Below are 18355 nucleotides of genomic sequence, written 5' to 3' on the forward strand. Positions count from 1 at the left end.
AAATGAACAGAATGCTTTTCAACTGGCTAATCTATGAATAGATCTTAAAAAGTGCCAGAGTATCAACTGTTGAATTTTAAAAAAAAATCATCCAATGAAAAAGAGGACGCACTTTTTAGTAACATAATTATTTCTATTTTCCTAGAAGATTTTTACTGCTTTAAAAAAAAAATCAAAATTCATTACAGCCTGGATATATACTTCAGACATCATAAAATGACATATCAGATAGTAAGTAGGCCTTTTAGAAATCATATAACCTGGACTGTAGCTCTAGTTTGAAAGAACAGTCACCATTGCACAGCAGCCATCTGCAGCTGTTCTTCCATATCCTATTTTTTTATTTATTTCTATGGGTTTTTCTTTTATTGTTTACTTTCAACAACTGCTTCCTGGTCCAAGTGCTAGTGAAAATGGTAACACAGGGGGAAAACGCTTTATATGCCTGTGCTCAGAAAACTAAGGAAATAATTCTGCATGTATCACTAATCCATCAAAAGACATTATTGTACAAAAGAAATATTTTTAAAAGTCAACAGCCAGGCACTGAACACTGCTTTAATTATACATGCACACACTTTTGTACATACTTATCTCTGGGCTTCTTTTAGAAAGTGGGAAATAATGTTCCCTAATTATCAGAAATCCCCAGTACAAAATACTGAAAATGAAAAAAAAAAAGGTAGCAACGTATCCAAGGAAGCCAGAGGAGGCGGGAAAGCTCTAGTGCTTGATATAAATTGGGGAGGGGAGGGGAAGGGAGAAAAACCAATGCAGTCGGGGAAAGAGCGGTCTAGAAAGTTTCTGCCAACAGCAGCTGAGATGCTTCATCACCAGCCTATTTTCCAGACATTATGTTTCATATGGCTTCAAGGGCCACATGACAGCTGCAAACTAATGCCTTGAGGTCTGTTTCTGCCTCTCTGTGACACTGGCAGGCTGTGAGAGACTCCAATCCTGCAGAAAAGAATGTTTCCCCTTTTTTCCATTACATCATGCAAACAGGTCCTGGGGGAGAAGGGAGAGATTCACAGCTGGTGGCAGCTGCAGTACCATCTGCTTTAGTTTGCTTGGCAGATTCCTACCGAACCTCTTCTGGGGAAGCACGCCTGTATCTCAACACAAAACACCCCATTGTGCAAAAAAAAAAAAAGAGGATATTTGCAGATTGTGGAGGAGTGAGCTTTTCGCTAAATGGTCAGAAACGGAGGCATCAAGTGAGGGTTTCTGATCACAGGAAAAAGGAGCCTATCACACAAAAGACAAAATTGCTAAACACGCCGTGCTTAGGGAGAAACAAGGCCGGTGCCATAACCTGCCATCTGCTTGCCACAATGCCAGGATGGAAAAACTACAGTCAGCAATAATTTTGAAAAGAGGGGGGGGGGGAGAGAAAGGGAGGAGAAAAACAGCTTAAGCCTTCAAAGATAGAGATTAGCTGGAGCAACTTGGAAAAAAACCTGAAACTAACAACTTAGCCCTAGATGGGAAAAAACTTCAAATATATTTATGAATACTGTCAGCACATCTGATAATTTATGGGAGCCCCAGCTGGAAGAGAAGATTTTGCAGGCATTCACTGTGATAGTCAGGGAACTTCACCATAAACTATTAGCAGAAAAGGAGGTTTTACCTACCTCCTTTGCTCGTTGTGGTATGTATTGCCAACGCCTAAGTTGCATTTTAGTTGTGAAAAGCACTTTCCATATTGAGTAAATATGAATATTGCTTGCTTGCTGGCTTGCCTTAATCATGTTACAATCTTGGAATATGTTTAAACTTTTGTGGAAGACTTCAGAACTAATGCAAACTTTCTACTTACACAATACACAGTTCAGTGAGTTTTTTAAAAAGTCTAATTACAGAGGGATAAGAAGTGGGGGAAATTGAACAATGCAACAAGCATGAATGATCAACAGTAGGCTGCCCTTATTGCCATAATTCATTTGTTGAAAAAGCAACTTCCCTGCAGTAAAAGGCTGGGATTTTGGAATACATGTACAACAGATGCACCACAAATGAATTGTTTCGGTTCTGATATAAACAACAGGCAAGACCTCTGATTTCAGGAACACTCCTGTCAACTCCCAATACATTTGAAGTGTCTCACATCTCTAGACAAGAAGCTTCAGGCAATGTTCACTGCATTGTTTTCAAAACTGTCTGGATTTAATGACTTACCATACATTTTGCCTTCATCAGACAATATGATTTTCCTCCTCCCACAAGGGGGATATATAGCTAGGGCCTCCTGAAAGCTCTGCTCAATATCTGGGCTCCAGACCCCTTCTGCGTCATTGTCAATAGGTTTATCTGCAGAATCACTCATTCTTTCAATGTCCTCGGCAGGACTCTCACTGCCGCTCCAGCTGCTGGGCTCAATGGTGGTGGCTGGTTGGTCCAAGCCTTAGCCTGGAAGCTTTAAGAGAATTAACCTAAAAACAATAAAGAACAGTTTCAGGTGAAATTTTCTTGGTTAGTTTTAATAATTGATAGAACAAAATCACAGGTTGTACTTAAGAGATGTAGAGAACTAAAGAAAATCAGTCAAGTTGTATTCTTCGTAAAGCAATAGAAGGGCTAATATCCATTATTTCTGAAATTAATAAGAACTGTAATCAATACACACAATATTTCAGAATATACTAATTACACTGAATAACTAATGGGTTCTACAAACTTAGAACTAGTCCCTTTTAGGAAAAGGAAATATTTCTTTTAAAATGGGAAATTTGTTATTTTAATTCATCTCAAACGATCGAGGAATTTTGACACAAATGGAAAACCAGTATACTGCAACTGAAGAAACAAGAAAGTGACTAAGCCATTGAAAATAAATCACATAAAAGAGACAAGGAATAACTAGACCAGATTTTTTAACTGTATCAACTACAGAACAAGAGATGTCTCTTCTTTCAGATGTGCAATCAATTTATTATGAAATAATCTAATACGACAACACCTGCTAAGTCCACTCAGCTCACAGACATTTCATTGCTTCTCTCATATTTGGGGAAAATGTACTGCTGATACAAAGGTGTGCTCTAGGCAAAAAGCTGCTCTACCAGTAGGGCATCACAGTGGTAAGCCTGAAGAATACAGTGCAGAAACACCAGGAATGGATTTATCACAACCTGCTGAAGCATTGCTGATTCTTATTAGGGACAAATCATACATGGACAGACTAAGACGACTATAAAAGATAACTTCCAGAAACGTTTGCTCAAATGTTCACATCCTTCTTCTTTTTTAAAAAAAAAAAAACCAGGCAAAAGATCTAAGAAAAAGTAGTAAAGTTTTTGTTTCCTCCTCTTTTTTCACAATGCGGAGGAAAATATGGGAAATAAACCAAACCATTTGTTTAACACTGCTGCATATTATGAATTAACCCTCCGCAAGTGATTTAGATTTGCCTCAATGAAGAGACATGCCCTGGAGAAACATAATTCTCACTGAAGCAGAGATAAATTGATTTGCTCCAATGAAACCCTTTGTGTTCTCTTGGCATTTCAATTCCCCACCTGCCATTTGCCAATGACAGAAGCAGCTTCCACGTGCCTCTCCCAAAACCTCAGTGGTGAGGGCAGACCAAAGAAGGTGGAGTGTTGTTTTGAGGAGGTAAGCTGCGAGGGGCTCTAAAACAAAGCAAAAGTTGCAAGCACAGCATGCTCTCCTCCTTCTGGGTGACAACTCAGCAACCACCTCCTACATGGGTGAAAGGAGGGCTGCTGGCCATAGGAAGTCTCTTGGGTACAAATTAAGTTCTCGGGAGCTAAACAGTGTTTAAACAAATCCCTCATTTTGGCAAATGCTGATATTTTACAGATGCAAACATCCTCTTTTGTGACAAATAAATAGCTTCTGTTTATTTCCAGAGAACTTGGTGATTAATCACTTCAAGCTCAGCTTTATGTATGAAGAGCCTAGTTGCATTTTAATCTGGAGTGAATCACTAATATTGTGCAAAAGTAACCTTTGCATCATCTAATGTTTAAACGTCTATTACACTTTCGTGAGGGAACAGTCAATATTAAAACATTTCTAGATCAAATTTCAGAGAGGTTTATTTAAAGTATAACTAAATAGCTTATGTACACTGCAATTTAAACCAGGTGGGTAACTTAGTTGAGTATTTTTAATACAAATTCACACATGCAAGATCATGATGTACCCAGGTGAATTACATGCATATTAACTTAATTTAGTTTCCAAAACTGTAAAAAATATTCTCTTCAAACATTAATCTAAACAGCTTCAGCTAATTAATTTGCAGGAGAGTGCTTCTGATCCCACAGCAGAAACCTGACAATCTTTAAAACAAGTAATTTAAAATATATTTTTTATTTACTGCACAATCCAAATATTAAAGCCTTATTATCTTTGTCTCTATAGTCTTTTATTTCTGCCTTGGTACTCCCACCCATCCCCTTTCTAATATTGTGCGTGAAATATATGGGTTGCTAAATGTGCAAGCTACTTCTGGAATTGTGAAATGTTTATTTCCTTTTTGCAAACAGATCCAGTCCATTCTCTATCATTTCTTTTGTATGTGTTGCAAACTGGACCTTAATGAAAATTTGAGCTCTCACTTCTACATTCAGTTCAATCCCTGGATTGGATCACTAATAAACTATGCTTTAATTACATGCAAATGGCTGAGGCTTGGCTTGCTAATAATTAACTTACCCTATTTAATGTAACATGACTTAGTCGATATGTAACATATTGTTAGCCAGGCAGATCAAACTAGCTGGTAAAAATAGCTCAGTTCTCATTGTTTGTAATTAGAAAGGACAGAAAAACATTGTCATCCAGATCCCTTTTGGGTTGTTTTCAGTACAGTATATCTGGGGAGGTAACATATCCTTTTTATCTGCATTAATTTCTTGAAAAACTGATCAGGTGGGGCAAAGGAACTTCAAGGGCCATCATATTGCTGAAAAATTTGTTCTCAAGTTTTCTATAACTAAAAACTTTTTAAATCATTGTCAAAACTTAGACATTCTCACAAAAGCAAAATTCTATTTTTTAATGCTGAAAGATTTATGCAAGCTGTGTTGTTCTGACATTGCATTCCTGTTGCATTTCCTTACATTTCAAATATAGAGAGACAAGTCCAGTAAAGCATAACTAAAAGTTGTATTTTCTTACGTTCTCACCAGAACAAATGCTTTATTTAACTAATTATAGCTTTAACATATACAAATCAGTGCCTTTTATGACCTGGTCGTATTACCAGATGCTACATTTGTATCATACTCATACATTTGTCTGCAGGGTATTTACATATCATCCTGGTAAATACTTAGCAAAGATGTTCAGCAATATTTAGCCAGATGTAGAAAATTATTTCCAATTAATAAAAGCCATCAAGTACAGGTTATTATATAATTTATTGAGATTTAACAGAACCCAAACCCTGATTCTTGTTTATTAAAAATCCTTAATATTAGCCTTGGCAACAATTAATTATAAACAATAAGATTAGAACAGCGGTTCTCAACCTGTGGGTCACGATCCCTTTGGGGGTCGAATGATCCTTTCACAGGGGTCGCCTAAGACCATCGGAAAACACATATGTTTGATGGTCTTAGGAACTGAGACACCTGCAGGTCAGTGTTTGGAGCCAGGGGAGCGGTGGCGGTACTGCCTTGCAAAAGTGAGGGGCTACCTGACAGGAGTGGCGGCGTGAGGACAACTGGTGCCCAGCCAATTGCGACATGAGGGGCACCGGTGGGCGGATTGGATAGCTGCGCTTGACGAGGGGAGGGGAGGAGGGAGAATGGAGCGCCTGAGTGCCAGCGAGGCAGTGCCCTGAGAGGTGGCCGGGCTGAGCTCGGTCTCCCAGCAGCGAGGGGAGGGGAGGGGACGCCGGGAAGGAGGAGCTGAGAACCGAGGTGGGAAGGATGGCGACGATGTCCCTTCAGTCCATAGCCACCTCGTCCTTGGAGACTTGGACATTCATGTGGGCGCTCTGCAGCAGTTGGCTCCAGATGTTCAAGTTTTCCCTTTTCTGTAAAAACTTCCATCCATTCACAAGAAGACCCGCCTTTGTTTCCTTCCGGCGATATCTATGAATGAATGAGTAGTTGGAAAACTTGGGGGCGAGAGGATTCCAGGAATTTAGGGGCGGAGGGGAAAAAAGGTAGCCATCACAAAACATCTTCAGCAGCCGCTTTGAAAAAAAAAACTTTTTTGAGTTTTAGGTTTTAAGCTTCCATGCTTAGAGTAGAATGGAATGGAATAGGAAAATGGAATGGGAATGGGAATAGGAATGAAATAGGAATAGGATGGAATAGAATAGAATGAAATAGGAATAGAAATAGAAATGTTTATCGGTGAAGTGTGATAAGACACACAAGGAATTTGTCTCCAGTGCACCAACTCACAGTGTACATATAAACAGCAAGTAATAGGTCATAGATCATAATAATAGTTACAATCATTAGTTACAAACAACAATTGATAAATCATAAAGAACCAGTAGGACAAGATGAAAAATAGGAGGGAATATCCAACCTAGTACTGTATTTCTCTTTGACTCATTTTTTTTAACTGTCTTTCTTCTCTGTTTTATTTTTATTTTGTTACCAACTGAAATGTTTCATGGACTTTTTGTAACAAGGTTAGAGGTTATAATATATTATATTATATATATTATTTTCATTAGCAAACCATTTCACAATATATAATTACATATTGCTTTTGTGATTAATCACTATGCTTTAATTATGTTCAATTTGTAATAATGAAAATACATCCTGCATATCAGATATTTACATTACAATTCATAACAGTAGCAAAATTATAGTTATAGAGTAGCAACAAAAATAATTTTATGGTTGGGGGTCACCACAACATGAGGAACTGTATTAAAGGGTCGTAGCATTGGAAAGAGAACCATTGGATTAGAACAATGTTCAATTTAAATGTAAAGTTTGCTGTTTTTATCATTAGGTCTCTAATTTTTTATTGGGGGGGGGGAGAGTACTCTGCACTGGGATAGAAACCCACAGGTTGCAATAAAACCAAAGGTCAGAAATGCATTTTTGTTCCTTGATGTATTAGAATTATTTCAAGGAAATTATGAAGTGAAGTCAAGACAAGACTTGATAAAGGATACATTTGTCAATAGATTTCTTATGTACAATGGAAAGAGAAGTTTAAAGTGGATAAATGATTTGGTGGTTTTCAACAAAATAAGACTGGATTTAAAATAAGAATTATGTACTAATGATGAACATGTTATTGCTAATTGTATAATATTTTGCTGAGATATACAAGAACAAAATAAAAAAATGGATAATAAAATGGGCTAAAAGTTTTGTATTAATATACAGTTGAATCAATGGGAAAATATGTGGTTGAAAAGACTGAAATTTGCATTTTTTTCTTAATCTCAAAGATAATTTTTATAAAATATTATATTGTTGGCATTTGTCACCAGACAAATTGTCTAGAGTAAGGGTCTCCAACCCCTGGTCCATGGCTCAGTGCCAGGCCATAGCCCGTTAGGGATGAGGTCATGGAAGTGGGGTGAATGTGCATATGCACACACAAAACTATCCCCTCTCTGCTCCCCCACTGCCATTGCCTCTGCCAATCTGCTGAGCCAGAAAGGTTGGAGACTGATAGCCTAGATAGAATGTGCAGCACTATAGCACCTACACTTATATACCACTTCATAGTGCTTTACAGCCCTAATGGATTTACAAATGTCAGAATATTGCTGATATTGCTCCCAACAATCTGGGTCCTCATTTTACCCACCTCAGAAGGATGGAAGGCTGAGTTAACCTTGAGCCGATCCGGATCGAACTGCTTGCAGTCAGCAGTCAGCCTGCAATACCACATTCTAACCACTGCGCCACCATGGCTCTCTATGTATAAAGATATTTCAAATATTTGCTGGAAATGTGAACAATATGAAGGGACATTTCACATGATGGATATGTAAAAAAGCTTTTAAAAAGTGAATATAAATACATAAATTCAGAAGTTTTCTGAAGTCCGAGGTAGAATTGAAAGCCATGGGATTTTCTTTGGGGATTAATGAATAAGCAACTAAAATAAATTATGGAACTTTGTGTTTATATATGACAACTGCAGTGACATTATTATTAAAATCTACAAGGGATTTCCAGTGAGCCATAATATCTACCTGTGTGGCTAACTGGAAACTACTTATGGATTTTTTTTCCATAAAAGGGAAAAAACATGATTAGAAAAAAACCAGATAATTAAAAAGGTAGGCTTTCTTTTGTAACCATAGACCAAGATGTAACTTTGTAAATGTACTTATGTATATTTTCTGCAAGCTCCTTCTTTCCATTTCTTTTTCTTCTTCTATCTGCATTTTTCGTCTTTTTTCCCTTTTCTCTCTTTTTTCATTTTGGTAGTTTGTGTTAAGCTTTTGTGTTCTTTGTAAAACTTTTTAATATGAAAAATGATTTTTCAGTCCTGTCCATTATCCTCAGAGATAATGTCAGATTTCAGGTAGATGGCTTCACAAGACATCTTTTATTTTAAATGTCCAGAGAAACAAATCAGAATAAACAGTTGCTTTTTCACTACATGGCTTAAAGAATTATTTTACAAACTCTTGTGCATCATTAGACAGAGAAAAAGAAAACATGCAATTAAAAACTGTGTTTTGCCTAAACATTGAAGCACAGTTGTCTTAAGAGGTGGATTTTATATTTTCAAACAAGAGAAGCAGCATTTATTTTCCCCTTCATTCCAGCAACCTGGAACACAGTTTACTGTCATCTAAAACTATAACTTATAGAGACATGGATTGAATAACAATCATATTTATTTCTCTCTCCTCTGTTTTTCTGTAACATGAGCTAATTCAGCTCAAGCACATGGGGTTCTTGTTACAATTCTGAGAGACGCAGACGAGTCCAGAACACTCAAAAGCTTATATATGAAAATGGCAAACATCATTAGCACTGATTGTAGTTCTGATACTCTCAAGGGGTATTTCTAAACATTGAAATCTTGTTCCCACAGTTCTGTCAATTGCTTCCAAGGATAATTTTAGCCAATGTGATTAAATCAATTTAAACAACAATGCTGCATTCCAGTTTACGGTTTCTTCCTCAGCAGAATTAAACATGATAATAAAGGATCAAATAGTACATTTTACAGAGTGTTTTCCTTATACAGTATAATCTTCACAGAATTCTTCCAATAATTTTTGCATGTTAATACTTTTCTGTTGTGTGCAATTTTTTAAAAAGTTTGCTTTGCTACATCAAAGAACTTTAAACTGCTCTTTTTATTCCCCCCCTCCTTCTTGTTTGTTTAAATAATTTCCAACATGGCCAACTAGATAGGAATTTGGGAAATTGTAGGCCCAAAACATCTGGAAAGTGCCAGTTTGGGGGTGGAATCATGTTGCAAAATTCCAGATTTGATTTGCATTTAGGAAATACTTTCCACTGACTCGAACATACTCCTGGCACTTTGAAATTCATGACACGAACAAATGTGAAGCAGATCATTCATATGAGATAGTCTATGCGAGATACATTTGAAGGACAGTGTTACATTTTCAAGGATAACTTTTAGGCTTTCAAGGGCCATTAAAGAAAACACTCTTCTTCATCAGTTCTTTTTAGCATCTTTTTTTTCTCAGGGAGTTAAGAGAAGAAAATAGGGAAATTTCTTCCCATTGTTCATTGGAAGGAAATGGGGTTGTATAAAGATCCCTTCTATTACAATTGGTAATTGACAGGGCACAATGAGATGAAGTGATTTATCTCGGTACATGTGATTAAAGGTCCTTGTGTTCTCTGTGCTTGGTTGTTTTCTTGCAAGACATTTCATTACCCAAACTAGGTAGCAGTGATTACCTAGTTTAATGAAACATCTGCAAGGAAACAGCTAAGATCAGAGAGCACCAAGGACCCCCCTCATTTCAACCCTGAGCTACAAATATTCTGCTTTATTGGTACATATGATTAAAGAAAGCATATAGTTTGGAATTTTACTTTTTCCTCCAGCACTTCATGGTTCATCCTCTACTGTGCTGTAAGAATTAAATGCTCGTTTTTTTTATTTCTAAATTTTATTTTGTTCAAAAAATTAAAATACAAACATTGAAAAAAGAAAAAAAATTACAAAGACTAAAGAAAACTAGACAAACCATTAAAGGGAATCCCAAGGGGCCTCTCTTTCTGTGAGGCTAAAATGTAACACTTGCTCCTATAATTGTATAATGAACACCTTGTGATCAAAATGAATAAATGGATTGATTAGGAATATACTTGTGCCTGTGGGTCTTAGATTCTAAAGGACAGATATATAGGGAACACACAATGCAGTCTTAGATAAGGCACCCCAAAATTACCAGTTTTGGCATACAATTGAGGCCCTCCCGTTTGTTTGTGATGATGTTACTTGCATACGGAGGCTGAAAGAAAATACTACTTCGGATAAATAAATATATGTAGGTATTCCTGAAATGTTTGGCTTTGTCATTTCTTTTCCTAAGCATGTAGAGCATCGCTTTCTTAATTACTAGGCATTGTCCAAATATAAAGGTTCAAGAGAAGAGCCATAAAGGTGGTCACAACCACATAATATCCTTATCCCGATTTGGGTTGGGGAGTCAGAGAAAACTGTGTACAACAGCTGCATAAAACATACATTGGGAAAGGCAACTTTTGGCAAGTGACAGGAAATGTTTTTGGAAAGCGTAATGCCAGTTGGACCTACCACTGTACACTCTGAACAGGTGCAGCTATGCACAAATCCAGAGGAGAAAAGGTAGGACTGGAAAAAGGGCAGTACAGGACAATTAAAAATACTTTTACATGATTTCCCCATATAATCAGGGTTATTTTTACTGGCACTACCCAAAAAATGACAGAAGAGGACTGCCAAGGGATATGGAAGTTAAGAATTGCAAAGAATAATTTGAAGATTTCTAGGCCACGAAGACCTTTGTGGCACTGATAAGAATCTACCACTTCGCCAACAGTTAGGAAACACAGTAATTTGACAAAGGAAGGGTCTAGTGATAAGTGATCCGGTTCATACCATGTACTTTCCTGTGCATTTGGAAGCACGAACTACGGTTTTAGTTGCTGAAATCTGATTGCGGCAAAAAAATGAATAGATAGGATCTTTGAAGTCACCCACACACTGTGCCCTGGGCTATATCTCCCTAGCAAGACAAGAAAACTAGATTCTGCCGCAAGCAGCTGCCCTCAAATCCCAATCTATGCTTTGCACATGGGTGGGAAAAGCCTTCCAGCAGCAGGTGCAAAGAGGTGCAAAAGCTCAGTCTTACACTTGATAGCTATATAAGCCTTCTGGCAGCCTGCCAACCAAGTGGGTCAGCCATGCTTTGAACCTGCCAGCTGTATTCAATATTTCAAGAACAGGTTGCTACAGCAGCCCTTCGGCGAGTTATTTATTTCCACAACAATAGGATAACAAGCCAGACCTCTGCATACCCTCTGCATACCCTCATTAAAAAAAAACACACAGTTAAAAGAAAATAGAATAGATTCAACTCGTTTCTTTTCATTCCTACCCTTCAAAACAGAGATTTGGGGTATACAAAGAAAACTAAATGTATCACTCTTCCGAAGATAAGGAAAAATGTACAATCTGTGGATACATTTTAACTATTTATGGGTCACTACTGGCAACATAGAAATATGTGTTAAAGCTATGCATTGCTTTGAAATTAATTTGGATTAATTAATGTTTATATAAGAATTTATATAGAGAATCTGTTTGCCTCATTAAGGGAGCTGTGACTTTTTTCCCCACAATCATGCAGCTGTTGAAGGGTAGAACTACAGGCAGTCCTCGACCTACGACCACAACTGAGCCCAAAATTTTATGTTGTTAAGTGAAACATTTGTTAAGTGAGTCTTGCCCCATTTTACAACCTTACTTGCCACCGTTGTTAAGTGAATCTGGCTTCCCCATTGACTTTGCTTGTCAGAAGGTCGCAAAAGGTAATCACATGACCCTGGGACACCGCAACTATCATAAATATGAGTCAGTTGCCAAGCTCCTGAATTTTGAACACGTGACTGTAGGGTTGCTGAAATGGTCATAAGTGTGAAAAATGATCTTAAGTGACTTTTTTCAGTGCTGTTGTTACTTTGAATGATCACAGAATGAATTGTTTTAAGTTGAGGATGGTCATATACCTGTATTGGTATATGACCATTGAATAAAATAAATCTATTAGATCAGAAATGCTTTATCTGCTGAGAATATTTAATGTCTTGCTACCTGCACTAACTGAATCTCTGTACGTTTAATTTTAAGCCATACATGAACTCTTACATTTATATTAAAACTTTTAACAGATTTTCTTTGGCCCACATTCCGCGTTTCACAATCTTAGCAAATTTAAGATATTTAGACTTCAACTCCCGGAATTCCCCAACCTGCATCTTGAATTCCAGACATTTTAAAGTTGCTAAGGTTGAGAACTGCTGCCCCAAATTATGTTCAAGACGCCATTTTAAATTGCTACCTCCCGGTAGGGTTGGGATTACAACTCTAGGAATTTCCAGATTGGGTAGGAAATCTGGGACTTGAAGTTCTGGAGGATACCACTTGGGGAAGGCAGGTCTAGGCACCACCAATCTACACCATCACACAAACTTTCTAGAAATCTGCAGGCAATTACTGATCTACAAGTTGAGGGCCTCCTGATTATTCTTCAAAGAGCTGTAGGGCTCTTCTAGAAGACACTAAGAAGTCTATAGCAGTAGAAAAAGCTCCAAGCATTTCACCATGAACCTAAAGCCTTTTTAAAGGATCCTGGAAATGTAAAATCATACTGTTAATAATTGGTGTCAGGCCAACAAATATTGGAAGCATGTTTTCGTAAATAACTTCAGTGATCTGAGAGAAAGGTACATGAGCAATTGGAACAGTTTGATACACATAACTATATGAAAACAAAATCCTGATGATGATGATGATGATGATGATGATGATGATGATGATGATGATGAAAAAATACGATTTACCTGTATCCAGAAAGTCATGGGAACATAAAGTGGAAAAAGTTATCGAAAATAAGAAGGTGAAGATCTTGTGGGACTTTCAAATACAGATGGATTGTCATTTGGAACACAACACTCCAGCTATCACAGTTGTCGAAAACCAAAACGTACAATTTATTGACATCGTGGTAACAGGAAATGCCAGAATCAAAGAAAAAGAAGTGGAAAAAATCATGAAATACCGCAACCTGGCCATCAAAACTACACAATTATGGATGAAGCATGTAACAGTGATACCCATTGCCATCGGGGCACTTGGCACCATGTCCAAGAATTTTATAAGACACATCAATAAATTGCAGCTTCCTGCAATGACACCAGCGGAACTGCAAAAAACTGTGGTACTCGGAACATCTTATATTTTAAGAAGGTACTTGGTTGATACCTAGGATGCTGGCAGCAACCATTAGCACCAGTCACTGGTATCAACCATTAGCACCAGTCACTGGTATTTGTAATGCATTTTTGAATGTTCAGTTGGCTGAGTTTCATGTTTAATGAATAAAGTATATAATAATAATAATAATAATAAAAACCATGGAACACCTATGAGGTATCAGAATATCCTTGTTATATACATTTTGTTCTCTGGTACACAACAAAACAAATACGGAGAGAATGAATGGCAAATAGCTTATATAGCTTATATTTTTCAATCCTGGCTTTGCAGCACTTGAATGCTTTTGTAATCTGGAATTTTGTCTTTTGTAAGGTCATCTTATATGCAAAGAGACTCTTAAAAAACATTTATAGAATTAAGCCAATAAAAAGATTAGGCATTATTATAGTGTAATTACCTAGCAAATTTAATTAGATTTTACTTGGTTAGCTGTGTGTGAGAGAGAGAGAGAGAAAAAGAGAGAGAGAAAAAGAGAGATTTCCATTGATCACGAAATAACATAATCTTCATTAGTTGCAAAGGTACAGTCCACTAATGATGTGCTCCTAGGAGATGAGAGGGTGAATTCATGCTTTCAGCAGTAAAAAGATTGCCTCCAAAAATCCACTGCTATTAAATTCTACGCCTCTTGTTCTCTTTTACTTTACCCTGCATTTTCTTCTGCAAGAACTCATCAAGAACAAAGTGACAAAGGCACAAATACACCATGTGTAGTACTAGCAAAATCTTCAACAATCTTGTGCCCTCAGCATGTAGATATTCAAACCATGGATAATCACAGAGAAAATTCTAGTATTATACCCCCATTAGGAACATTGATTTACTAGAGCAACAGCCTTACAGAGAAACCATTTCGTTGTGCTATGATTTGTAAGTGCTGTTTTTAAGAATCAACCTTTCTACACACAACAGTGATATTCACCAAAACCAATGTCATAGTTTATAGCCTACATTTCCCTTGCAGTTATCATTTGTCAATGAAGCACTCTTTGTCACCAACTCAGATTTATGTTGGCAGTCTTGCTTCATCTCATCATTGCTTATGCAGTTCAGCTCTGTTTTTAAGGTATCGGCTTACTATAAAAATAATTCTGTTGGCATTCAGTAGGATTGTGAAACCTTGACGACTCAGAGAAAAGAGACAACACAAATGTGTTGCAATAAATAAGTCAAGCAGCAAAGGACCAAGGGGTTGCAAAAATCAGCTGAAGACTAAGAACCAGAGGGTTCTTGATTAAATTTCTACCCATCTAATTCTATTTATCTCAGATGTTTCTTTTTCCAAATACTAGCCCCCATATGGCTGTGATACAAATGCAACTAACTGTGCAGGTCATTCTACAGCACTCAAGAACACAACGACCATGTTGGATGAGGGAAGTGATGTTTCTCTGGACATTATGAATGAGAGAGGAGAAGGCTTGAACATATTCACCATTGAAGTAATCCAATAGTTTATGCAGCTCCTTCCAAATATTAAAAGTATCTATTCCTTAAACAGGTTCTAAGCCAGTTGGAGTAATATATGTAAATCTCTTCTGCTCCAAGTCTTCATCCTCACTGCCTCTAAATGTAGCACAGGGCACGCCAGCAACCTTTTTACATTCCGTGTTCTCATGACGTTGCCTTTGTCTCATCTCCAAAACACAGCTGAGACTACTTGAAAACTGAAACACAACTTTTTAGTTGCCTTCTCCCTCTTTTCTCAATACAATTATTTGCTATCCTTGTGAATTTTTTGCTATTTCACAAGGATGTGGCTGATGAAATGGACAAGTATTGGGATCTACCCAATCCCTAATTGCCACCTAATGCCACTGCAGCCATGCCTCCTTCACACCTGTTGCTTGGCACTGCCCTCAATGGCAATTTTGGTTTGGGTTGCAAAAGAGACTGGAAAGTTGGCTTCCACAGTCATCTCTCTGCATACTATAATATTTGACCAGAAATTTCTGCACTGTTTGCGCCAGGTCTTATGTGGGTTCTTTATAAGCAAACATTTAGATTTTTTCAAGAGAGATAATCTGTAAAAAAAAGTTTAATGCAATTGGTTTACCCGTTAACATGACACTGGACAGGAGGAATTGTAGCTGGGGAATTTAACTTAATGGTCTTGCATTAAATCAAGATGTCCAGCATCACTTGTCAGCATGAGAAGCAATCCACCCTATTTGGCATAAAACCTTTCTGCCAGCTCACAGATTGGAAGAAAATACAGCTGACTGGATGTGCCCTCTAACAGGAGTGTTTGCACCACACAGGCTTAGCTACCATTTGAAAAGGGAAGAAATTAAAATTAAGCAACTGATTGAATAATTTGTAAATTGTTCACAAGGAGACAGACACAATTTAACAGGGACCAGCAGCTTCTGAAGAACAAGAAAAAAATAGGCATTCTAAGAAAATGGGAATTTCCTTCAGATTAACCAAATAATCGGGAATAGAAGAGGAATTCCATTTTTGCACAATCCAGAATAGAATGTTGCCATATGCATACACTACTGTATAGTTCAGAATCCCTTGAATTCCACATTTCTCCAAATAAAAGCATCTGTGTAAACTCAAAAATTATACATTTTCTAATGCATTTGGGGGGGGGGGAAATAGTTGAAGGTGAAACAGTAGAACACACCTATAAATGTACAGATGGGGAAGTGGAACTCTATGGAACTTGACCAGACAAAGGAGCTGCTGATCCAGTGACAGTGAAATTAATGCTAAATATAGCTCTATTAATATGGGCTTGAAGTAATACATTCTGAAAATGATACATTCTATTTTCAGCAATTCTATAAATAAATATGAAGTCTTTGGGAAGGGGACTTTTGTTTCAAGCGAATTTCTGATCAAGAGCTATGGTTGGTAATTATCTAATAGAAATTAAGTTTCCAAACCTGGGAAAGCTAAATTTGAGAGAAAGTGACTGAAGTAGAGAAAGAGTTACTAGAGAAGTAGGAATGCATGTTTGATTTAGGAAAGGTTGTTGATTTTGAATGAGGGTAGAAAAAAGGAGAAAAAGGGAGAAAAGTGGGCAAGAGATAAAACCAAGCTGCAATAAGAATGAAGAGAAAGGCCAAAAGTGCTGGGGTCTATTGTAGCCACTGGCAACCAGAGAGTGGTGCCTTACAATGTCGGGATACTCCTGAAATAGCTACGGATAGCAGTCTAATGGTGGCTGCTAGCAGCTGGTGGAGAACAGAGGACCAATCCTCTGTGTCAAAAGCCCAGCAATGCTCGCCTATGACAGATCAACTCATGCAGCATGAACATTGGCTAACAGCTGGAGTTGGAGTTTCTGCAGAAGGAAAGCATATTCCCAAAGATGAAAATAAAAAGTAGCTTAGATCCTATTATGAGGCAGTTCACAGACCCACAGACATAGAATGGGAGCCGAAGACTGAGTAGGGAAAGGGCACCTGAGTATGACGCTGTTCAAGACCATTTGTTAGTTAAAAAGAGAATATGAAGTGACTAGTGATGGAATTGGCCAGAGTTGGTGAAGAAATGGGTGGAGAAAATTGTGTTAAAAGCCACTCTTTGGGTGAGGCAAAAAAAATGGCATTTTTTTCTTTTTCTTCTTCTATTTGTTTAAATGTGTATTAATTGTCATCTTTTTAATTGTAATTTTAATAAAATTATTATAAAAACGGGATATCATCATTAGAGATAGAATAAGTTTAGGCTTTTGGGGGGGGAGGGACAGTAAAATCATTTGGCAGTAATCATACCTACTGATTTCAGACAAAGAAGTAATCATTCAAATATAGGAACAAAAACTAGATTTATGGTGCAAATATCAGGATTGGAACACCACACACAACTACCCTTATACTAATGTTCTTGTGAGACTTCCCACAAGTATTTTATAGTATCATGGATCTATTACAATGGAGAGAAATATTATCTGTCCTCTTAAACTTAACTGTTTCTTTCTAATTGCATTTTATCAGTAAACATTTCTAATTCCGTCGTAAGAAAACATACAAGTATTCCTTTTGTGCTTGTATTATTTTATCTAAGGTCACGTGTATTCTATGCAATATATAAAACAAACATACTTTCTATATGACTGGATATGATATGGAAAATTTGGTTTAAACAAAAGCTCATTTTACTGAATATGGGTAAATGTCTATTTTAAGATCAAGAATTGGGTCAATAAGTCACTAATTTCTTTGTAATTTACACTTCTTAGTCTGAGGACTGGACAACCATTACCTTCCACATTTTATATATTAATAGTGTATACATTCTCTTCTATCCAATGTGTGGGAATAACATTCAAGTATGTGTATATAAAACACTGCACGTGTATATTCATGTATATTTGCATATAGTTATGAAAGAACATCTTTGTACAAGATGAATATTACTTATGGTAATTTAAAATGGAATCTCCATCATTGAAAAGCAGAATTCATTGCCTTCCTATTGCTTGGCAATTCAGAATGGAGAATTATAAAGGGTAAACAGGAAAGCCAATACAGAAGGCTGTATAATTACTTTATATTGTTATGTGTCTTTTGTTTTTTCTTGTGGTGTTCTTCTTCATGTTTTTAAAGATTAAAACATTCAATAAAAATCATTAAAAAAGAAAAGAAAAGTAGAATTCAAGTATGCTAAAGGGCTTATATATGGACTTCAAATCAGCTTATAATAGCCCATTATTCTTACAGGATAAATACTTGGCTAGGAACTAAAATAAGTGCCTTGGATACTTTAAGTTGTAATATACATGCTTTACCATCTAATTTTATTTTTATTTTAGTACAAAAACATATCGGTATATATTAAAATATATAATACATAATTTCAAGTTATTATTTGAATGATATATATTTAGTTTTAATGATTCAGGCATCTTAAAAGTAGGCTTTAAAATGAGGTTCTCCTTCTGTAAGGAAGA

The 18355-nt window shown here is 36.8% G+C and overlaps 1 protein-coding gene across 5 annotated transcripts in view; it reads right to left on the reverse strand.

Moving 5' to 3' along the window:
* Positions 1 to 18355, reverse strand: part of TEAD1 (TEA domain transcription factor 1) — a 219176-nt gene that overhangs the window by 134131 nt on the left and 66690 nt on the right. For all 5 annotated transcript variants that reach the window (XM_081936859.1, XM_081936856.1, XM_081936860.1 and 2 more), the window contains exon 3: positions 2182 to 2435. In XM_081936859.1, the coding sequence (XP_081792985.1) occupies positions 2182 to 2329 (148 nt within the window). In that variant the 5' untranslated portion in view covers positions 2330 to 2435. The remainder of the gene's footprint in view (positions 1 to 2181; positions 2436 to 18355) is intronic.

The sequence above is a fragment of the Natrix helvetica genome (genome assembly GCF_964273705.1).
Source record: "Natrix helvetica genome assembly, chromosome: 1".
In the NCBI taxonomy this organism is placed as follows: domain Eukaryota; kingdom Metazoa; phylum Chordata; class Lepidosauria; order Squamata; family Natricidae; genus Natrix; species Natrix helvetica.